General features: G+C 41.7%; 2 protein-coding genes across 4 annotated transcripts in view; both read left to right on the forward strand.

The window, feature by feature from the left end:
- Positions 1 to 12,407, forward strand: part of LOC118420445 (G-protein-signaling modulator 2-like) — a 56,603-nt gene extending 44,196 nt beyond the window's left edge. For all 3 annotated transcript variants that reach the window (XM_035827245.1, XM_035827244.1, XM_035827243.1), the window contains 4 exons: positions 6,497 to 6,697; positions 7,395 to 7,554; positions 8,463 to 8,671; positions 9,437 to 12,407. In XM_035827245.1, coding sequence (XP_035683138.1) covers positions 6,497 to 6,697; positions 7,395 to 7,554; positions 8,463 to 8,671; positions 9,437 to 9,619 — 753 coding nt within the window. In that variant the 3' untranslated portion in view covers positions 9,620 to 12,407. The remainder of the gene's footprint in view (positions 1 to 6,496; positions 6,698 to 7,394; positions 7,555 to 8,462; positions 8,672 to 9,436) is intronic.
- A 1,258-nt stretch (positions 12,408 to 13,665) lies between these two features.
- On the forward strand, positions 13,666 to 23,267 carry LOC118421112. The gene is made up of 5 exons (XM_035828271.1): positions 13,666 to 13,954; positions 17,364 to 17,506; positions 18,569 to 18,673; positions 18,794 to 19,404; positions 22,291 to 23,267. The coding sequence occupies exons 1-5, from the start codon at positions 13,666 to 13,668 to the stop codon at positions 22,529 to 22,531; spliced, it is 1,389 nt and encodes a 462-aa protein (XP_035684164.1). The 3' UTR covers positions 22,532 to 23,267.
- The last annotated feature ends 546 nt before the right edge of the window (positions 23,268 to 23,813 follow it).

A 23,813-nucleotide genomic window follows, 5' to 3' on the forward strand; every position in this document is an offset into this window, starting at 1 on the left:
TACATGTACATGGTGCATCATAGCACATCATCATCGGGCCGCACAAATTTTATTTCTTGCTTTTCAGAATCCCCTTTCCATTTTTTTCCAATTTCAAAAGAAAAGAATTTAAGTCCCGAGAAAAAATAATACAGATTTTGCTATAACAAACCTGTAAATATGGACAATCATTCAGGGCCACATACACATAATTTCAAATTAAAAACAATGCCTTTTATTTAGAACATTAACAGTTACTGTAACAAATCAAAGGAAGGCATTCCTTGTATAAAACGTGCCATTCAACTCCTTAGTCTGTTGTTTTTTTGTGTGTGTTATGTAAGCCTTATATATTTCACCCAGGCCTTTTGAAAAATTTTATATCTTTTTTTACCTGTCGGTCCAATTTTTTCTGAAAAAAATCCGAGAATCAACAAATGAATTTGGTGTGGCCTCTGCCTGTCATTACACCTGTGATACAGGTGTCTCGATTTTCAGCTGCAAACCGCAGGTGTTACAGGCTTGTTTTATTGAACGCTGCGTCAAACCTGTAAAACACCTTTGGTACAGAGCTAGGATCAATCTGTTAATTCACTTATAGTATACTGGCCCATGGGCTGTAGATTAAGATCAAAAGTCGTCTAGGGGTAATTACTGGGCTCTGCGCCCTACAAATGACCTTGGCTATTGGTGTTCAGCTTGACCTTGTTAGGCTAGACCAATTTCGTTTGTTGCTTCTCGGATTCGCCTGTCCATTTTTTTTTTTCATTTTAAGTCCTGAGAAAAATATCACAACCCAGTAGATATTACCATCCAGAGCCACATACATATAATTTCAGTCTAAGAATAATGCATTTTATACAGAACATTAGTAACAAATCAAAATAATTTCTTGTATAAAACGTGCCATTAAACTACTCAGGCTGTTATTTCGTGTTATTTGTTATCTTCACCCCAGACGTTTTGAAAACATTTATTTCTTCTTTTTTTTTTACCTGTCCGTCCAATTTTTTTCTGAAAAAATCGGAGAAGCAACAAATAGATTTGATGTGGCCTTACCAGCAGAAAAGGATGGAGAACGCATTTCTGGGTAACGGTTGAAAAAGATTTCTAGTTAATGATGCATTACTGTCACACACAGGTATTCATTTTCCTGAAAAACACTTTCTACCTATGATTTAGAATGATATAATATAACAGGGAGTTGTGCTCAGATTGATGGCTTTACCCAGACATAATATCCTAATGTATGCTCATCAATGTTGTCCTTGAATTTTCAATTTACTGTGGCAATTTAGTGTGCCATTTAAAGTGTCGTTTCTCATTATTATATTTCTTTGACAGCACAAAGGTAAAAGGCTTCTCGGCTAGCCTATTCATTATCTTTTCTGTATTGCCGTTGTAGTTTTTTACTTCTGGGAAACTAGTTAAAGATTTCAGCATATTCTCCCGGGAAAAATTGCCAACCCACCAATCCAGATGAAATAAGATAACTGGTCACATGAAGTCACGTTGAGGTTAATGCCTTTTGACTTGACAGAATGTAGGCTAAGGGCACAACCCGCTGTACGTGCAATTTTCTGTACGTGTTGGGTTTTCTTAGGCCAGGTCCGCCACGTATTTCTGAAAACGTTCAGGCTGTACAAGGCAGGCGCTTTGCCCGTACTGGCATGTACGGGGGGCAATCCGCAGCCCGATGGCACACAAAGTTTTGCCTGCACTAAAGTTCTACGGTGTGTCCGCGTGCTCCAAAATCCGTCGGATTCCCTACAAGTTCGTACGGAGGCGGTACTTACCACTTACAGGTTCCAAAAGATTGCCCACGTTTTGCCACATAGACAGCACGTATTTGCACGCACGGCGAATTGTGTCCTTTGCTTAAGCTATACTCAACTCCCGACGCTGAAATTCTAATAGTAGGTACACATTTTTCCCACTTTTGAGTCTTATTAGATACCTTTTTCTAGGAAATGTAAAGGTGAAGGATTTATCTCTGAACTGGTGTACGTTTTATTTTTATTTTCCTCTGTCCCTGAGATTTAATGTTCATGGTATTTGCGTACCACCACAAAGTTAATCCATTCAAAGGTCAGTTCTTTCCCCTTTTTTAGTGGGAAGAAGTGAGCTCTTCAAAGTGACAGTATATTTACCGTATATTCTCGATTAAAGTACGCACTTTTTAAACTTTTCAAAATTCAAAAAGTGTCCCAAGTCATTGCCAAAGTCGGGGTGCGTACTTTATTTGAGGTTGGCTTCCAGACAAAATTGGAAAAGGAGTTGAAATTCGCGTAACACACAGCACACATGGCCCGCGTTACTAAGCTGGAAAGGCACCCTTTTTGCCTGAAAACAACAGCTCGTTTCTGCCGGAAGCAGCTCGATTTACAATGCCACATGGCACTGGAGCCCTGCCGAAAATGACCATGTCATTTTTAAGCCGTGGAGACATCGATTTTGGATGATAATAGGCGAATAAAATGAATTGTTTACGTGCGCGCGTGACCAGGCGGATCTATTCCAAGATGGCGCTGGGGTTATTGGGGTCATTGGGACAGACTACTATTGTATGGGTAGAACTTTTCTGAGGGGTGATTATTTCTTCCTTAAACCGTCGAAATTTTTTTTGTTATTGTCATTTGAATAAAGGTGATAGACGTTGAAAAGAAGTTGATTGTAAGTTTATCAATTTTAAAAATATAACGCATTTGTATTTTTGTCAACAAACAGCATGGTTACCCATGCTACTAATGGAACATCACAAGCAGCAGTCGACGTTTCCCAGAAGCATTTCGGCGGCAATTTCTTCACAAAAGACGGTCGGAAAGCACAAACATCTTTTTATTTGAAGTGGATCAAGATCAAGACCAGTTCTGGGACGGATGGAGTACTATTAAGGATGTTTTCATGTTCAAATGAACTGTAAATCAGGCGCTGCAGTGCCAAATTTGAGAACTTTGTTACTCGCCGTAGCCGATTTACAAGTTTGCAGAGACGGATAATTTGCCGGCGGAGAAAACATAGAGTTTTCATAAATTTATAAGTCCTTGATTTAGGCAAAATTACGATCGGAAAAGAGATTAAACACTATGAATTTAGAATTTGTCTGGTGCAAAAGGTGTTCAAGATCGCTGGAGAAGGGGTGCGTACTTTGTTCAGGTTTTTCCATTTTACGTTTCAGTGAGGCAAATTTGTCCGAGACTTGCCCCAAATCGGGGGTGCGTACTTTAATTGGGGTGCGTACTTAAATCGAGAATATACGGTAGGAGTAGGGATGGGTACCTGTACAAAACTATTTTTCTTATGTTGGACCAGCCTGGAAAAAACAGACCTGAAAAACATCAGTGAACTGGAGTTTGGACCCATTCCAAAAATTATTATACAGTTAGATATGTGCAAAAAATTATAAAACATATTATACTGGCAGACATTCAGGTGTTAAAGGGCTTACTGGTCAAGGAATATAACAAAAGCAAAGTAGAAGAGTGTTGATAGTCATTTCAACCAAGTTTTTTTTTGTCAAACTTGGTCTAAGCTAACTGAAGCAGTTAACCTTATTTACACAAAGATAGGACTATTCAAAGTCAGATATGACCCCCAAACAGATTCCTTTGAAGGCGAAATGGACCGGGTTTTTTTCGACAATCAGATCCAGGTCTGTGATCCTCTGAACCTGAACTAGACCTGTACCCACCCCTATTTAGAACGTATTCAGTATTTAGACCATTTGCTTCCCTATTTGCATGAAATTCTGTGGATCTGCAGACAGCGGAGGTTTAACATTGTATGTAGACTAAGTGTTGTTTTTAATAGCAATCAGGCACTACAGATATTTCACTTGAAAAAAAATGGAAAAAAATGACAATGTCCCTTTTGGAAAGATCGCACCTCGAGCTCTTGAAGTCTAAAATTGGTCAAGATGATTTGAATATCTCCTTGCTGCCATTTGTAAGAAGATACAGACGAGCTCTTCTACAAAGGCGTTTGTGATGGTACTCTTTGACCTCTCAGAAGCTATTAGAACAGTGGTAGAATAAAGAGGTCATAGTTATACTAGGAGCTTTGCAAAAATAATGTTTCAGGAAAGGTTTTTGCAAAAAATGCAGACTTTTTGACTCAGGAAAATTGATCTAGGATTTTAGCACGCCTTAAGCTAAATTGTATACCCCAGCTATGAGACTATCACCATAGACAAGCTTTATTAGGCTCTTAGCTTTCCTGATTCAGCATGGGGCAGCAAGTCCCACTGCAGAACAAAGGACCTCTCAAACTAATACGGGTATGAGTCCACAGAGGGTTCGTGATTCATCCGCCATTCAAACTGCAGGTGAGGATGGGTTGTTTGTCCTGGCTGCTATTTTCAGAAACGATGCCTTTGCCTACGTGTGCATCGTGTGTAGTGTGTTTACTATACATCAGGACTATAGCGGTAAAGGACCTTTACCTTTATTGTATCAAGTAGGCATATCCCGTCGCATCCTGTAGAAATTGATTGACGAGGAAATATAGCAACTGACAAATACCCGGGACAATTAGGGACCCCATGTGTGGCCATCTTCGGTAATCTTTAATCAACGGAATAGTCCTTACTGGTTAATAGGAGCTTCCTGGGTACTACATTGAAAGGAGGTGGCTTAGGAGATTAGCAGTGAGTACATCTGTGTTGCTATAGGTATAGTGGCTTTGTCTTTATGTCTAAGTCGGCCATTTTGAGATGTTGTTGCGCAGTTACGTTTGCCATTTATGTTTTTGTTGGTGCTATCCAGAGGGACCTTGTTATTTTTTATGTTTATGTACGAAGGTAACAACTTAGGCTTATTCACAGTCAATCATAGGGAATTGACTTTATTACATCTGCCTGATGAGGCACATATTGCACATTTTCAGTGTTTAGGCCCAGAATATTTGTCACTGTTATGTCTACATTATTCACTACTGGCTAGGTCGCAGAGAAATTGCATGACTCAACCAAGGACGTTGTATGATTCAACTGAAGGATAGCAAGGTAGCCTTGAAGACAATCGATGCAGTGTAACATATTGAAGTCAAGCATGCAGAAACCACATTGTCATCACCATTTCTTCATAACTGTCAGAGACGTCAGGTAGTATGAATCAGTTGGGAAATTGGTGCCGAGTTCTTCATTGATTATGCAAGAAAGACGGACCAGCGTGAAAATAATGCTGGTATCACTATCAGTATTTATATACAAACCTCGTTTTCACTAGATATTTTTTGTGAACATGTTTTCTCTTCACATTCCTTGAGAAGTTTTTACGATGAATGAATACAAATGACCTGCATACCGAATCCTAAGTGATCCCTGCATTCTAATCATTATAGCTATGGTACTCATCAAGTAGGTTTGAACCTTTGTTTATTCATGAGAAGCTCAAATCGGCCAGCAGGCCGCTTTTCATTGAGGTCATGAGGGAGGTCAGGGTCATATAAAATATAATACAGATACAGATTACATTGAGTACTATTAGATTCATCAACCTATATCACTACACATACATGGTACAAAACATATAGTGGTGCAGATGGCTCAGTGTTCATAGTCCGTGTCCGTTCGTTTTGGTCAATTACTTTTACTTCAAGAGTCTCTTAAAGCTGGTCAGATTTGGAGCCGTATGTGTGTCTGGTGGTAGGTTGTTCCAGACATTGGGTCCACGGTAGGCTATTGATCTTCTGAAGGTCTCTCGCTTAGGTTTTGGGACAACTAGTTGACTATTTGTGCTTTGTCTGGTTGTCCGTGTACTCTGGTCCCTTCAGTACACATTTAACATCTGATGCATGTAGGGTGGTAGGTTGCTGTTTAGGGCCTTGTAGACTAGCACAGCATTGCTGTACTGGTGTGTTGCTTTGATGTCTTTCCAGCCTAGCCGGGAGAGAACTTCAGTTGTTGGTGTTCAGTATCAGTTTTCCAGCCCTGTTCTGCATCGTTTGAATCTTTTGTAAGTCTTGGTCTGGGGCAGCTTCCCATGCTGTGCAGGCATATGTGATGTGTGGTAAGAAGATGGCGTTATACAGGGTACGGAGTGCTGCTGTTGAGATGAAGGTACAGCTGCAGTGGTCAGTATAAGGCAATCAGAATGTAATACCTGGTGAGGACACAGAACACAGAAAGAGCTAGTGCCCACTATAAAATCTCTCTCCCATCCTCTGTGAACCGCTATGTCTTTAGTTGTATTGAAATTTGAATATCTTAATCTTTACAGAGTTGGACAAGCAGTAACAGAAATCCATTGAAGACATTGCATCTTAGAAATGACACGTTTCATGTTTCTTTGATATAGGAGAATTCTTTTTACACAACCAGCAGGTACTTACATTGCTTACATTTCGATGTCTCTCACTTCATCAGAGCTTCTTACTGGAGTTCTACTTTTCACCGCTATATGTAGCGGATGTAGGTGGCGCTTTTGCTGTGAGAAAACATCCCAAACTCAGCTTGTATCCCCCCTCATCCCGGTTTATCATTCATGTGTCTTGATGAGTGGTTTTTGATACGTTTCAGTATTCCTCGACCAATGGCAGCACAACAACATCGGAGAGCGAGCAGTCGGTGAAACTGAAGGCCAAGCCACCCCGAGCGAAAGTGCGGTTGAACGGGGCGTCGGAGCCGAGGAAACAGCCGTCTGCCTCAGGCAGCAGCACAAGTGTCTCCAGTTCTGTGGATATGCAAGACATACAGCTGCAGATGCCAGCTGGGTCAAGGGTCAGTACAGTATTAACATAGCAAGGGTCAAGGGTCAGCATAGTTATGCATGCCAACAGGGTCATGGATCAGTAGAGTTATAATACCACAGAAGTCAAGGGTCAGTATAGCCACAGATGCCAACTGGTTCAAGGGTCAGTACAGTATTGACATAGCATGGGTCAAGGTTCAGCATAGTTATGCATGCCAACAGGACAAGGTCAATACAGTTATGATACTATAGGGTCAAGGGTTGGAATAGTTACACGTGCCAGCAGGGTCAAGGGTCAGTACAAAGATGATATCACGTAGGTCAATGGTTAGTACATGTCATGCTATGGACTATGGAGATCAAGGAATAATACAACGCAGAGTTCTATGCAGCATCGGTCTTTTGACGGAATTTTGTTGCTTGGGACAGACAAAAATTTAGTCCATTCCATCCACTGTGACCAAGAAAAATCGGCATGTAAAGATGTTAACTGAACCAAGCTGAGTCTGCCAGCAAAATTTGGCCCTCAAAATAAAGGAAATAGCATTTCAAAGGGTCTAGATATCAAAATTTTTCCAGGGAGCATACCACCGGACCCTATAAAAAACATTCAAAATCCAGGGGACAGAAAAAAAATTCAGGCTGGGTAGAACACTGATACAACATTAGGAAAAAGTGAAGGTAACATATTTAACTAAAATCTACTCTACTCTACTTTCTGTCCAGAAAAACTCGGAAGATGCCCTTGATGAAGGGTTCTTTGACATCCTGACGAGGTTACAGAGCAGAAGGATGGATGACCAGAGATGTGAGCTGAAACCCATCAGCAAAACCCCCTCCATAGCCTCCTCCAGAAGCTCCCAGTCATCCAGAAATACAACAGAAGGTGGGTTTTACAGGGCACAAATGGCAGCCTCAAAGGTGCCCTTTGCTAGCCTGAGTACCATCTGGAAAGTAGTTTTCTCCGACGTTAATTATCTGCTATATGCAGTCGCTCCTCGACATTTATCATTCACTATATACAGTAGCTACTCTGCTTTTCCGTCTGGGATCCTTGACCATCTTAACGTCTGGAATCGTCCAAATTTCGGACAAGGGTGCTGATTGGTTCCTTGGACACATTAGAGAATTACATGTATGGAATGGGTTCAAGCGATCGTTTGAACAGGCATTCCAACATCCGAAACACACTCTGTCCGCTTGCGGGAGGGCCTGTTGTCATGAAGCGCTCTAGAACCCATTTCTTAATTTGCTCATCAACTGACATTACCACCAAAGGTTCGAATCATGAATGTGTAGGTCTCCAGACGGGTAGCAGAAGCGAATATAAGAGTGAACTACTACCAAGATAGTACCCAGGCTAGCCATTTGCAGCTTTTTACAGTGAAATGATTATTTTTAATTTCAAGTTACAAGCTGTGCTTTTCCAGTTCTTACTGAATGCACAATGTACAGTAGCTTTTTAATCAGAATTTATTATAGAGATTTGAAAGGACAACTGCCCTTTTTTCCCTATAACTTACTGTGTAAGTAACGACACAAATACAGTCAAACCTGTCTATAGCGGCCACTCAAGGGACCGGACAAATTTGGCCACTATAGACAGGTGGCCTCTGTATAGAGGTGACTACTTGTAGATAAAATACCCAAGGAACCGACAAAAAGTGGCCACTATGGACAGGTGGCCCCTCTGTAGAGGTGGCCCCTAATACAGGTTTGACTGTATCCTAGTGTTAGATCAGTTGTTCAGCACAGAAGAGGTTCTGCATGTTACATGTTTCTGTGTTATTGCAGACAAGACCAACATAAACCCCCAGTCGGATGAGTTCCTGGACATGGTGGCCGGCGTACAGGGCAGGCGGCTTAACGAACAGCGGGCGGCGCCGCTCGCCGACCTGCCGGGACTCAACAAGAAGAGCAAGGCGGTGATTGGTCAACTGCTGGCCACCAATGAGCAAGCTGTTCCAGATGATGACTTCTTTGATATGTTGATGAGATGCCAGGTAGGCCAATACTTTCCTTGTTACTTGTGTTACTTCCTTTTGTGGAAATCAATGGGTCAGTATTAGGGGTGGGTACCAGAACTGCTTTTCTTGTTGGACCAGTCCAGAAAAACGACCTAAAAAATCATTGGATTAGATTGTAGACCCATTGGAAGATGAACAAATTACACAGACAGATGTTTACGTGTTTTGCGGCTTGTAGACCCAAGAAAATAACAAGAGCAAATTAGAGGACAGTTGATAGTCATCTTTGGTCTCAGGGCCTCTCTAAAAAAAACACAGTGTCTAGTCATAGATAGAGCCTTTCTGGTGACAGAAATCAGAACTGAACAAATAAATACATTTGTATACTGTTGGCTGACTTGAGGACAGAACAATTCTTTGTGTCGAAGAATGGCCGCGCCAAAAAACAGGTCACGGGTCTTCCAGAATTTATTGTTAATAATATCTTTCCAAAGGTAAACATTTTGTTTCTGTAGCCATGTTACACCTTTAGCCAATCAAAACTCAGAGTTGGAAATGACGTTATCAATAGTGTGGAAAATCGTCTGGTGGATACAATGTTTGCCCCCAGGCTTTTAACTAGAAAGGTGTATGGGCGTACAATGTACGCCCTCTACTAAAAATAGCAGAAAGTACGCGCCCTGTTTTGAGGATGGACGCCTTTGGTACGCCCTAATTTTCCCAAAAAACTAAACAAACAAAGTTATTTTTTTTGTACTTGGATGACCAACTGGATTTGTGTATGTCCCCCCCCCCCCCCAGGGTTCCAGAATAGAGGACCAGAGGAGTTCCCCCCCAGTTGCTAACGCCCCCACCGTGCCAGACGAGGACTTCTTCAGCCTAATCCAGAGGATGCAGTCTTCAAGGCTAGAGGAACAGAGGTCCACCCTCCCCCTGCCCAACCCCACACCCAGAAAAGACTCAGATGCAAAATCGAAAAGCTAGGATATCCCACAGTAATTTGTTGGTACGAACAATACAAAACTTTGTTGAGCCGTTATCAAGAACATGCTAATTCAGTAAGAAGACACATTGGTCCTTTGATTCCAGTTAGCCAGGAAAGTTCTGTTCTGAGATGAGTTGTTAAGTTGATACAATATATAGGGGACCAAGTCATTGTCGATAGTATGAAAAATGTAGGGGAACAGAAATGTGTTCTACTTTATAAAGTGAGTCTAGGATAAGGATGCAAGATTTTTCCAGCGACAGGGAACCATAGATCTCATATGATGAAATACTTTCCATACGAATTATAACTTCTTCTTAGCTACCATAGCCTAATGATGTAATCTTACAGTTTGCTGGTTTAAACAGGTTCTAGTTATTCAATACTGCTAGGAAGTTTTCGTAGGGAACAGGTAACATTTGCATGGGAACAATAACATGCTTGCTAAACACTAATCATTGTGGACTAAGACTTAGTGATGTTTAAAACTCTGAGGACAATTCTCTGTATTGAAGCCAGTCTTTTGGTGGAAGCCATTCTATAACATAGCGATACATACGTGTAGGGCAGTTCAGAAGATTTGGCTATTTTGTATCATGCATAGTTTACACAGACTATTAAGTACATGTATAGCATTGATATGACCAATCTTTCAACACAATGCCTCTGCTGCTCTCTCACAGCCCAGTTCCTATCCTTCTTAAGTACTGTGTGTTCCCTATATCAGTATGATGGCATCTTACAAAGTAAACTGTCTTCTAAAAGGACAGGCATTCAGGCTAAATCAACAGCTATGTTGAATAGCTGATTCCTTTTTGATTTCTTAACTTGTTGATCAGTTACTAAATGCCAAAATTCTTTTTTCAAGTCTTCTGCTGATTGTGCATAGATATTAACATTGTAGATAAATCTACAGCAGGTTTAGATTAAAAAGCCATAAGGATATGCTTCCTGGTTTAAGGTTTTTATTTATTGTACAGTGTTTGAAAAATGTTTACCTGAATAAGTCACCACTCACAGCATCTTCTATTCCCAGTATGTAGATAGACCCTGAACTAATAGTGACGTGAACTATAACATGCCAAAGTATTTAAAGCTGTAGCGCTATAGACTTCTATGTATAAAGGTACATGTACTATTCTGTGAATATGTTTTTTAAATTGTATCATTGGTGCATACTTATTCTGAAGGGAAAGGATATGTAGAACATGACCTCCCCCCCCAAAAAACAACCCCGCTCAAACCCAGATATTACATGTGTGTGTAGGGATTGATTGATAAGGGGTGCTTAAGTATTCATTATTGAATTACGAATATTATGGAATTCGTATGATCCACTACTAAGCAACATACAGTATGGTCTGCATACAGTAACGTAGCATTTGCACAGAGATCGTACATTGTAAGCACGTACAACTCGCCACTTGCGCTACAAACAATGCACACAACCGCTCACGGCAGGCAGACCACATCCTTATTACCTTAAGCAACCGTGCAACACGGTGCGAGTGATGTGCGTCGACATACTCCCTCTGTGCTCTTGCCAGTCCCACGTTTTCAGAAAAACTTGTTGGACGTGGCCTCAAAAACCAAAAAATACGGACAAAAACCATGTATGGCGGGTTGTGCCCTTAGCTTAATGCTGGCTTCTAAGGCATCTCATCAGTATGACTAAGACCAACAAACAGGGATCTTGTGTATTCTGTAAAACCTGTATAAATTCCATAAAGTTGATATGTTCCTTAGAAGTGGAAATCGTGAATTTCATTAAATTTGTGTGTATTCTGTTAAACTCGTATCATCGTATGAATACTTTGGGCACCCCTGTTGTAGGGGTTTTAAGTATCTGAATATTAAACTTACTCACCAAACAACATTGGATACTTGATAACCCTTTATGAGACATGTTTTGGTAATGTAGCAAATCACTCTAGACACAGCTTCGACAACGATTCACCATGTTTAATGTACATGTGTTACTCTTAATAACTTTATTATGCACAAATGAGTTTGTAAATTACACTGTTTGGATGTAAATATGAGGTTTGTGGACACCGAGAAATCAACTGTTATATTGAACTGTCACTAACTTGTAATCTTTTTTCCTTTGATAATTGTTGTTTTGGCCGATCATGTAAGTACAAATTAAGTGTAAGTATTAGGCTTTATGTAGCCACAAGCTGCAGCCATTTTAGCCATACACATTTTCCATCATATCAAACGTGCTATAATCTAAATGCAACACTCTTAGCTGGCTAACTACATGTATTTGATCATTGCAGATCTGACCACATTTGCTCTTCTGTTTGCATTCGAATGTTAGCCTTGCAATTTTGGGCCTAGATTTGCATGTAGCCATATTTGGTTTCACAGATCAGTTGAGTTAATCTCCAAGCAGATCCTACAATGGAATAAGATAGTACCAAACTGGCCAAGGAGTGTAGTCAGCCAAAAAGCAAAAGGTGTCCATTTGCCTTGTAGCAAAACACACTCCTAAGCCGGCTTCACTCTTTTGCCAGCTTTTGATACTATCTTATGCTACCATAAGATCTGCTTGGAGATTGCAGTTGAGTATGAAATGCAGCTATGTTGTAGGTATTTTCTTGCTAGGACTAGGTGAAAGCAGCCTGCGTGCCTTTTCCAAAACCCTGGCAAAGAGGGCATCTTCACAGATAAATCATAAACGATGGTACTACTTTGTAAATAGCATTGATAAGATGGCTCCTGACTTATGTTTTTATCATGCTTTGATTTTAATGATAAATACAATACAAGATGAAAACATTATATGTCATTGTTCGTCATGATTTTATTTGTTACCTCCGTGAAAACGCGGGTATTGTTTTCGGTCTGTGTGTTTGTCATGGTGTGGTGCCTTAGTTATCTGAATATTGGAGGGTTACAGGGTCTAGTGAGTGAGTGAGTGACAAGATAGGAGTATTTCGGTAGTTTTTTAGTACACTGTCAGTAGAGAAACAGGAAACAAGTGGAAAGATGACCGAAAATGTCAGCGATTCCCGACTGGCAGGATGTAGAGTTTGGGGGATAGAGCCATTCGTTCATTATAGTCATGGGATGAAAGGAAGGGGCCACCAATTTATTAAGAAGCTCATGTTTTTCATCTGTCTTGTGTTTTCACAGTATATATTTTCCTTTATAATCAGGTCACCATAGAGTGACAGGAAGTTATCGTATAATGTGAATCAGTACAGCAGAAGCCAGTTAATTGCACAACACTTCTGTTAAATGCACAAAACTCCGAAAACAGCGTTCCAGCTGGATAACTTTGCATTATTGCACCACTTGCATAATTGCACGAAATATGGTGATGTGTGCAATCAAACGGCTTCTACTGTACCATTATTTGCATATCTTATGAACTATTCATTAAAGAAAAATGTCAAAATCCGAAAACGGAGCGTTCCAGCCGGATAACTTCGCATTATTGCACCGCCCGGATAATTGCACGAAATACAATGAAGTGTGCAATTAAACAGCTTCAACTGTACCATATTTGCGTAACTATTGAACTATTCATTGAACAAAAAATATTTTATGGAGGCGTTCTCTTGTTCGCCATCCCTTCTCAAGTGGAGGTTTCCACATGTTTGGAGCAAGGAGTCGTCGACCTCACAATGTCCTGACTGGACCATTTCATATGTGCCTCCTTGACTTCCGCAATGAAAGGGTAAAAACGGTTCAGGGTAAAAACTGATTTCCTAACAAGTTACGTATTAACATTTAAAAAACACCGACTTGAAAGGGTAAGGTTGCAGGGTTTTTGGAAACCCTCGTAGGGTTTCCTCTGGTATTCAGAAGCCTTATTAGAAATTATCCCCTAGGACATAATCTTTGCTAGGGTGCTCAGTGGCCCGGATAAAAGACAATTGTCTAATAGCTAAGACGGTGTTTTTGCTACTTTCGGGGGGAAATTGTCTAGAATCACCGTAGTTCAGGCAATATATAAAGTAGTATGCAGTAGATCAGTTTTAGAACACGTTGTGTTCGCACCACACGACAGACGTTCCCTACCACTTGTCAGAAAATGAAGGCCGTAGCTCAGCGTGGGAAGGCGTCAGGTGCTGGGAGCGGTAACGGGGACTACCCCAAACCCTTGCAGTGTCGAAACTGGCCGCTCTCCTCGAATGGAAACCGCGGTCAGGGGAACTACACGCGGGCCGGAGAGGGCGATGACACCGCCGATCACGCCTACAGCTCCCTGGAAGTGGACGAGGGGGAACCGAAGCAACCGCGCCGCGCGGGCGGGGAGGAGGCTGAAAACACCGGCCGCACACATGGCACAGGAGCCGCTGTTGCACCACCTCCACCTGCTGGTGAGTTTTAAGACTTTGTTGTATTTGCTTTAGGATAGACGAGGACACTGTAGCACTGCACTCAAGTTTGTAAATCATATCAACGGTGCTACGAGGGGGGTTCAATAAGTTCTTTGCCTCACCAAGAAATAACAAGCACAACTCAGATTTTCAGGCACAACTTCATAGTATGAAGTCTTTTATCAATATCCTCCAAATTTCAAATCATTGGAGTCATTACTTTCCAGGCATTCGTTTTTCCTAAATTAGAAGGTAAGTGGCGAGAAAAAAGTTGTGTGAATTGTGATCAGACATGTGTGGGTCTAGTTTCCCATGCCATAAATTAACAAAAGACGTTGTCAAAATGTTTGATAATGATTCTCTTCCTATTTCAAGCAAAAAGAATTGGGTTTCTAACTTCCAGCAGCGCAGATTGACCCACACACTCAGGTCAGGTCAATTGTCCACGTTTTTTTCCTTCTCCCTCACCTAACGTTACTGGGTGTCGCCTGCAAAGTAATGATGACACTAATTTGAATTTTGGTACATATTTATATAAGACTTTATACTTGACATCTATGCTTCGAAATCTGAGCTGTGCTTATTTTTTCTCGGTAAAGTCGGGGACTTATTGATAACCCCACGTACATGTATAAAGTCTTATATAAATGTGTACCAAAATTCAAATTATTGTGATCATCATGTTGCAGGCGACACCCAGTAACGTTAGGTAAGGGATAACGAAAAAAAAGGTGGACAATTGATCTGCAACCTGAGGTGTGAGGTCAAATTGTCTGATCACACTTCACCCTTCTTTTTCTCCCCACTTACCTTCTAATTTAGAAAAAACGAATGCCTGGAAAGTAATGACTCCAATGATTTGTAATTTGGAGGATATTGATAAAAGACTTCATACTATGAAGTTGTGCCTGAAAATCTGAGTTGTGCTTGTTATTTCTTGGTGAGGCAAAGAACTTATTGAACCCCCCTCGTACATACACAATACAGACAAAAGGTAAAGGTAGTCTTTTCTTTTACCTGCCCGACCAAAGTCAGGTACCCATTTTTACACCTGGGTGAAGTGAGGAAGGTCGTGTAAAGTTTTCGTGTATAGTACTAACTCAAGTTAAACTTATATTAACAGTACCACACACACAGTACAGACAGAAGGTAAATGTAGTCTTTTCTTTTACCTGCCCGTCCGAAGTCAGGTACCCATTTTTACACCTAAGTGAAGTGAGGAAGGTCGTGTAAAGTGCCTTTCCTAATGGCACAATGTCGGGGCACGTCGGGTATCGAACACGGGACCTCTAGATCCCGAGCCGAACGCTCGACCAATTTCGCCACACACGACGCAACAAGTTGTAAGATTTCACTCTACGTAGAGCTGAAATATCCATGAACACGGTGATATTCGGCGCTTAAGGTACGTATTGTAGAACTTGGCCGCTGAAACTACCGATATGAATCTAAAAATCTTTATTCGCATCTACATTCAATATTCTCGTGTGTGTGTGTGTGTTTTACTTTTCCAGCGTCGATTATCAACGTGAAAGCACGTCGGGTGAAGCTCCCTTAGACCTAGCTTTTGGTATCCTATCTAAATCCCTGCCGCATATATATTTCAAGACGTTTCTGGGACTCAAGAAAGTCGATTCATGCGTTTCGAATATTTGCGGTGCAGTGCAGTTAGATAGATTAAACTTATGATGTAGACAAATGCCCCAAACAGCGATTCTGTTTTTGTTTGTTTGATTTTGTTTGAACCTTTATTTATACATGAGAAGTTCAAATCCCCCCCAGGTCGCTTTCCATTGAGGTCATGAGAGAGGTAAGGGTCAGAGATACAGATTTATTACATTGAGTCCTAATAAATATCTATCAACATATATCACTACATACACATAGTACAAAACATAAGTAGAGTGAACGCTCAGCGTTCATAGTCCGTGTCCGTTCATTTTGGTCATTTCTTTTACTTCAAAAGTCTCTTAAAGCAGGTCAGATTTGGAGCCGTACGTGTGTCTGGTGGTAGCCTGGAATCCAGCCGTGTTGTGCTTTAGTCGCTCCCTAGAGGTACGCTTCACGAAGCAGAGCGACCAAAGCACAACACGGCTGGATCCCAGGCTAGTCTGGTGGCAGGTTGTTCTAGACACTGGGTCCACGGTAGGCTATCGATCTTCTGAAGGTCTCGCGTTATTTAGATTTTGGAACAACCAGCTGACTACTTTGTCTGGTTGTCCGTGTACTCTGATCCCTGCAGTACACAAACATCTGACGCGCATGTAGGGTGGTAGTTTAGGGGTTTGTATTAGCACGGCATTGTTGTACTGGTGTGTTGCTTTAATGTCCATCCAGCCCAGCCTAGAGAGAACTTCAGTTGATGCTGAGCTCATGATTCCAACTAGTATCTGGGAAACCCCGTTTCTGTCCTGGAAAGGGCATCTCGATAGGCTGGGGCTGCACCTATTTTTAGGAAGGGACGTAAAATAGAGTTCCTGTGATTCCTCGAGCATGTTAAGGTTTATGTCACATTTCCAAACCATGACCCGGCCGGGCAGCTTTCGGGAGGGAAAAGAATGATATAAAAGACACCAAACTACACAAAATGTCAAGATAAGATTCATGGACATCATTTGTGCATATTTCTAGGCACACATTTTAATTTTTCGTGTCTTAAAACATCCCGGCCGGGCCCTGCTTTGGAAACGTGACCTAAGCCTAAAGAGGAAAGGCTAGTAGCCCCTCCCTGTAAAAATATAGGATGGAGGAAGAGAGTCATGGCCATCCGTGCAACCAGCACGCCCGGATGATGATGACTGAAACAGCAAGAAACTTTGCCGTCTTGTGTGACACTTGGTACTACGAGGGTCCGATCGAACGTTAACCAACATGTACCCCTCTAATGTCCACAGGGCCGCTGATACGGAAACGCCATCTGAAACAACCAATGCAGTTCAACCAATGATAGCGTGGCAATCAGCAAATCAACCAATTAGAGAATGGCTGCATGTCATTATTTGCATTATTATGTTTTTATTTTGGACATCTAAGCTACTCTGAATTGCTACATCTTTTCAGTATATAATACTACTATTGATATTCATTATTTGGCCTTACATTTAGAACATTGGTACGGTTTGGGAGAAAATCTGAATACTAGTAGGTTATGATTCTATAGATATTGTTTGTTGTTTATCAGCATAACTCAAGAAGCCTTTGATGGATTGCTAGGGTATTTGGAGGTGAGTAGGTATCAACCAAGCAAAAGACAAATTCTGTGCTGAAGTGGAATCTTTGGTTTTGGTATCTCGTGTTCTGAATGAATGAATGACTGAAACAGCAAGAAACTTTGCCGTCTTGTGTGACACTTGGTACTACGAGGGTCCGATCGAACGTTAACCTGCGTGTACCCCTCTAATGTCCACAGGGCCGCTGATACGGAAACGCCATCTGAAACAGTGCCTTATCGGCACCCTGGTCATGTCTGCTGTTGTCCTGGCGTCCGTGGCACTGGTCATCTCACTCAAGCGGCCTGGACACTCAACTGTCGTCATCCACGTGACTAACTCGGTAAGTTAATAAGCGAGTTGATAAGTCACTAGTTAGACACAGTGTGTTTTGTCTGTCTGTATGCTGAATATAAGGGAAGAGTCAGGAACAGTTCAAGGCTCCTCAAAGAGAGCGACAATATCCTGCCATAAGAGTGAGATGCTGACTAAGGAATGGAAAATGTTACTTAAAGGAGTAGTTACTTCGTGCGGCTGTTTTATCGTAAGATTTTTTTTTCGTACGAGTTTTTGTCACACGTTTGTGACGAGTCTATGACAAAACTGACAACATTTCCATCATTTCATGGCAGCTGGTTTTTATTGACACATATCCATGGCATGCTTGTCATAAGAATTCCCCCAATTTGTTTTGATAATACAGGGGTTGATCACAACAAGGATTTCAGCACCACAAACAGAACACATTTTACCTTAGAACTGTTCTTTGCAACAGTTTGCTATGGAGTATTCATAGTAGTTTAAAAAGTCAGTTGGGACAGAGTGAAAGTAGCCTGGGTACCATTCTCCGCTGGTCGGCTTTGGGTTGCTTTACCCGGCCCAGTGTGCTTAGGCACCGACCTGCTTCTGTCAGCCTGTCTGATTAGCTGCCCTTTGAGATTTCGCCGCTAAAGCTTGTAGCCGGCCTTTTGAGTTAACGCCACCAGGCAGGGCGCGGTGAAATTTGACCTAACCCCGTAAGAACTCCCCCGGCCTGCGCTAATCAACTGCTCGGGCCGGCTACCCCTAAAGCGCCGAAGAGCATCTCTAGCGCCTCGATGGCATGTTACCCAGGCAAGAGTGAAAGTAACTAGATAACAATTTATTTATTTAAAATTTATTGCAAATTCATGCCCGGGCCCGTGGGCTAATCGCAGATAACAAAGCATGACTTTTGTGGACACATACATTGCAACTTCCTTATTAACGGATCTATCTTGAGTTTGCCTTCATTTGCGAGAAGTTCACAGGTCGACCACGGTGACGAAAATCTGATTGCCCAAACGTGTTATCAGAATTTGATGGTTTCTAAAGCTGCAATACGTTACTGAGTCTAATTACTATAATCTGTTCAATCGCTGTGCAGTCTGGGATTGATGACGTAGCAGCACACCTGATGGATGACGTGCAGAAGACAAACGATGACGTCAGCAAAGCCAACGAGCATGTCGGGACCCGTCTTGGTCTCAAGGTTAGCACGTTTGAACTCAGTAAAAATTCAGTTTGTAAATTTAATATCTATGACCATTGCTTTATAATTGTTTCCGTCCTAACCTGCAATCGCATGTGATTGAAATATTTTTACGTCCAGGATTCAACAGAAAGGGCACAAAAGAAGTCTGGACTTCAGAAGCTCACCACCACTCCAGGCCTTCCGCCGCAAGAAAGCCTGGGTCCGCAGGCTTCTCCGGCTGACCATTTCCTAACCAATACCAACATATCCCTGCCTTACCCTCCGTCCCAACCCCCGGTGATTGTCGGCCCTGTTGGTACAACCATGGGGGAAACTGGGAAACCGCAACCATTCACGATCGTCGTTAACCCCCATAAGAGCCCACCACACATAGACCCCGTGCCACAGAAATACACCACACTTGCACCCAAGCCTTTCGAACAACACGCTCCCGACACCACACCGCAGCCAAACGCTAACAAACAAACACCCTTCGATGCATTGATTTGTCCTGAAACAGACACGTACAACATCAAACCTATCCCGCCAATGACAATGCCCCCGATCCTGTTCCCTACTCCACTCCCCGCCCCCTCTGACACCATATCCTCCACTGAGATGCTGAACATCACGTGTCAGGATCAGAGAGAACTTTGGGCGGGAACTGGCAACTTCTCGTCCCCAGAGTACCCTCAGAAGTACCCTCGCTCCCTGTGTATCACCTGGCGCATCACTACCGAGCCTGGCAAGTACGTAACCCCGATGGATATCATTCAATACACCTTTGTCATGCGGCAGCCATGATAGATCGAAAACGAGGCCAATGTGGCAAACAACAGACTGTCCATCATAATTAGCTGCTCAACCAGTAATAGCATGGCAATTAGCAAATCAACCAATTAGAGAATGGCTGCATGTCTGTCAAATTATATGCGTTATTATGTTATTATGTTTTTATTTTGGACCTCTAAGCTACTCTGAATTGCTACATCTTTTCAGTATATAATACTACTATTGATATTTATTATTTGACCTTACATTTAGAACATTGGTACCGCTTGGGAGAAAATCTGAATACTAGTAGGTTATGATTCTATAGATATTGTTTGTTACGTCGATGTAGGTTAGACATCCAGGTAATAAGATACGCCAAAAATAGTTACTCAAGCAACTGGATATGGTTTGGAAACGGTCAGACGTTTCGGATAGAATCCACTATCCTTCGTCAGTGACAATGAAGAGATCTGGAAGAAACAGGTCTTTTATACTCTAACTATGAATGAAGACAATTTCAGATGCCCAATAGGAAAGGTTGTAAGACAATTCAGACTGAAGACAATTTGGATTCCAAAGAAAACAAAGCTAAGCCAAAGTCAAGCTGAAAACAATTTGGATTTCAAAGGATAGCAAGGCTAAGACACAGTTAATGCAAATGAGTCAATTAGCTCCTGTTGTTTTAGTTACAGGAGCTAAAAGTTTTGTTGGCGGGGGGGGGGCTAGCTCTAAATGTTATTCAGTAGATTTCTAGCGAGGTCAACGCCCATGAAGCCGGTTCTTTTAAATGCGGAGTAACCAATTAACGCCAGACCGGTTGCACGCGAGGGCCAGGGAGGAATGTTTCACACCTATTGTCCGTCGATTACTAGCTGTTAAATACCGTCAATACATTACAAAGGAAATCTTTCTAGGGATTTCTTTAGTTTGCAGCATGTATTTTTGTGAGCTGGTCCCTTTAAATACTGGTAATATATAGAATAGAAGTACGGACTGAAGAATCAAATTACTACATCCGTTGCACATGGGTCTTTAGAGACGTCTTTTTTACCTTATTACAGGATCCAAGTTGTGAGTTGTAGAACTACGTATACGTGCTGTTTTTACTATATATTTTACAGAAATAACAACAATGTATAGTGTGACACATGTTACATTAGCCCAAAACTTCACACACATCATTGCAAAATGCATGCATGATAGCATGCAATATTATGACCGTGTACTATTTAGTACATCTACTGGCTCAACATAGGTAAGTATACAACTTCTTAGGAAATATGGATACAGTACATTTGATTATAACAATACAAGTGCTAATACTAACTTATCGGTGACCTCTTTATAACGAGGCCTTACAGCCGGCTCATCGCAAAGTACCTGTGACTTATGGCGGAAGAGAAGGGTCTACTGTACTTTTAATTCTACTAAATTCAATAATTCAATAAAATCACATTGATCATTTATCTGTGTCCATTCTTAGGGCTAACCCAAGTCACTTCCTCGTCACAATTTTTACACGTTGTGGAGGCTTCTGTAGCTTCTTGACACAAACATAGTTCGACGTTCCACAGTTGTCGCAACGGGCGCGTAGCGACCGCTCCATTAGCCCGAGCGCAGCACCATTGAAAGTGTAAAACTTCATCTCTACAGTCCCTCCGCTTTTTGATCATCCAACTTTCAAAGTTAACTATATTCAAGCTGATCGATCTAGACGTACGGAAGAACTCAAAACAGCAACTCAAATGCGCTTGGGTTGAGTGTAGGACATTTACATGAAAGTAGATGGCTACAAGGGGTGCAATTAGCCTGTAACGAGGCTGCCATTGGCTAATTGTCGACGGCGGTCAGTGACCTGCTAGCAGTCATCTGATTGGTCCTCGCTAGAAACCGTCGGAAATCTAGTGCATATCAAATAGTGTACACGGGGGGGGGGGGGGTAGTGCTATGTCCCAAGTGCCGGAAAGTTCCATACGTAGCCCCCCTTTTCTGTTGAGGGTGGGATTGTATATTCTCTCATATATATATATATATATATATATATACATCTTACAACCTTTCCTATTGGACATCTGAAATTGTCTTCATTCATAGTTAGAGTATAAAAGACCTGTTTCTTCCAGATCTCTTCAGTGTCACTGACGAAGGATAGTGGATTCTATCCGAAACGTCTGACCGTTTCAAAACCATATCCAGTTGCTTGAGTAACTATTTTTGGCGGATATTGTTTGTTGTTTATCAGCATAACTCAAGAAGCCATTGATGGTTTGCTATGGTATATGGAGGTGAGTTGGTATCAACAAAGCAAATGCCAAATTTTGTTCTGCAGTAAAACCTGTGACCAGTACAAAACCGTTTATTCTTGTTTGGCCGGTACGGAAAAAAACGGACCTAAAAAAAAACAGTAGACCGATTAGAAAATGAACAGATCATAACGGTAGGCGTTCATGTGTTTTTTCCCCGACCGAACAAAATTACAAGAACGAAGTAGAGTAAAGTTGACAGTAATGTTTAACAAGTTTCTACAGTGAAACATTCTCTATGTTATATCACAGAGACATTTGTGCTGTTTTACAGTACATAATGATAGGGTTTCGAAACGCCAGTAGAAGTCGGGTACTCTATCAGGTTCTTGTTCTTGTTCGGTTACTGGATAACACCCCTAAAAGGTAGATTTCTTCTGTAGCGAAATGGATCATTGTTGACCATTTGCATACTTTCACAGATACTTAGGTCCGGCCAGGTTCAGGTGCAGACCAGGACCCTATCCTCTGGACCTGGACCATACGGCATACCTGTACTTGAATTTTCTGTACCTGTACCCACCCTTAATTGTGACCCTTGTATCCTATGCACTCCAGGTGCATCACGATCACATTCGAGGACTTTTCCGTGGAAGGAAACCTCCTGTGCATGTACGACAAAGTCTGGGTCATCACTAACGGTACGAAGCTGTACGGTCCGATGTGCAGTACCGACGTACCCGAAAGGAGGCGTGGGAGAGAGGTCGAACTGACCTTTGTCTCGGATGACAGCCTCGGGAAGAGAGGCTTCTTGGTGCAGTACAGCAGTCAGGCATGGCACGGGCCGGGATGTGGCTAACGGCTGACAGGATATGATATTCAAAGGAGTTCTAAACTCCACAAGAGAGTCTTATTTTCCAAGTCAGAGTGTCTGACATGGCCTGACAAAAGTTCGGTTACAAAACCAATTTGAGGGGCGATGTTAAAAACTCGTCTTGTTTTGTGTTGTCTAGTCAATTCGCCGTCTTGGTGTGCAAATCGCCCTCATTTATACGTATAGAAAATGCTTGGGTGGGGTTTAGTGAGTGATCCAAACACACCTCGTGTGATTCACCACAAGTGAAATTCTGCCAAAGGCTGCTGATTGTGTATTCATTGACACATAATCTATTGGACAATAGCACTCTCTTCTAGAGTTTAACACCCCTTTAACACCAGTGCAATGGCCTTGTTGCCATGGTCTTGCATTTGGCACATAGGTCCTGGGATCTATACCCGGTCTAGTCATACCAGAGACTTAGTACACACTTCTTTCTCTGCTTAGCACTCAACATTCGGGAAAACAGTACGGTAGTTGAAACCACCATTACGAGTGCACTCGTCCCCCGCTCTTGTGATTGAAAAAAAAGTTGTGTGGCCTAAGGGCGGAGATGAGCGCCACCCTATGGTGTGGAAATGACATTGCACTATACTGCTTCATTTCTAATGTTCAGGAGAAGGGATATGTTTTCCCAACAATCCCCAAGAGCAATAACAAAGTTACAGCAGATGACAACAACAATAATAAACCATTTGGCTCGCCCCTGAGGCGTCGCCAAAAACTTACAATTCCAAATAAGCAATTCCTTTAGAGTTAAGCCATTGGAATACAAAATAAGATATCGTGTAGTACCTTGAGTCAAACCACTGTTTGTTGTTGTTGTTGTTGTATGAAATATCTTTAGCAAGATGGGTAGCATTCTGAAGCGATATTTGAGTGCACACACAAAAAAATCCATATTCAACGCTCTTAATTTCGCACACAACATTAGTATTGTCGTTGTCAGAAAGACCTGTAGCTGTGACATTGTTGTAACATTATTAGTATAGAGACTTACTTTTAGTATGGAAGTCTGCGAAGTCTTCTTATCGTGACAGACAGGGAAAGTTTGATGATGCAGATAACAGCTTGAGATCTTGAGAACACGGTAACGGTACTTTGACGACAGGTTGAAATATTATTGATGTTCTCTTGTATTACATTATAGCCCAAAGTAGTGATTTACTATATGAATATGTAGTTGACAACCATGACACTTTTTATGTGTTTTTATCTACATGGATATGTAGAACATTTGAAATTTGAATACTTTTCTAAAACC

Source organism: Branchiostoma floridae, chromosome 8, assembly GCF_000003815.2.
Source record: "Branchiostoma floridae strain S238N-H82 chromosome 8, Bfl_VNyyK, whole genome shotgun sequence".
NCBI classification, from domain to species: domain Eukaryota; kingdom Metazoa; phylum Chordata; class Leptocardii; order Amphioxiformes; family Branchiostomatidae; genus Branchiostoma; species Branchiostoma floridae.

What these genes read in the sequence shown, in the direction of transcription:
- LOC118421112 (XM_035828271.1), top strand. Translation starts at nt 13,666, where the DNA reads ATGAAGGCCGTAGCTCAGCGTGGGAAGGCGTCAGGTGCTGGGAGCGGT. An exon ending in TGCACCACCTCCACCTGCTG is followed by an intron (nt 13,955 to 17,363) that starts GTGAGTTTTAAG and finishes TAATGTCCACAG; the next exon opens with GGCCGCTGATACGGAAACGC. An exon ending in ATCACTACCGAGCCTGGCAA is followed by an intron (nt 19,405 to 22,290) that starts GTACGTAACCCC and finishes TATGCACTCCAG; the next exon opens with GTGCATCACGATCACATTCG.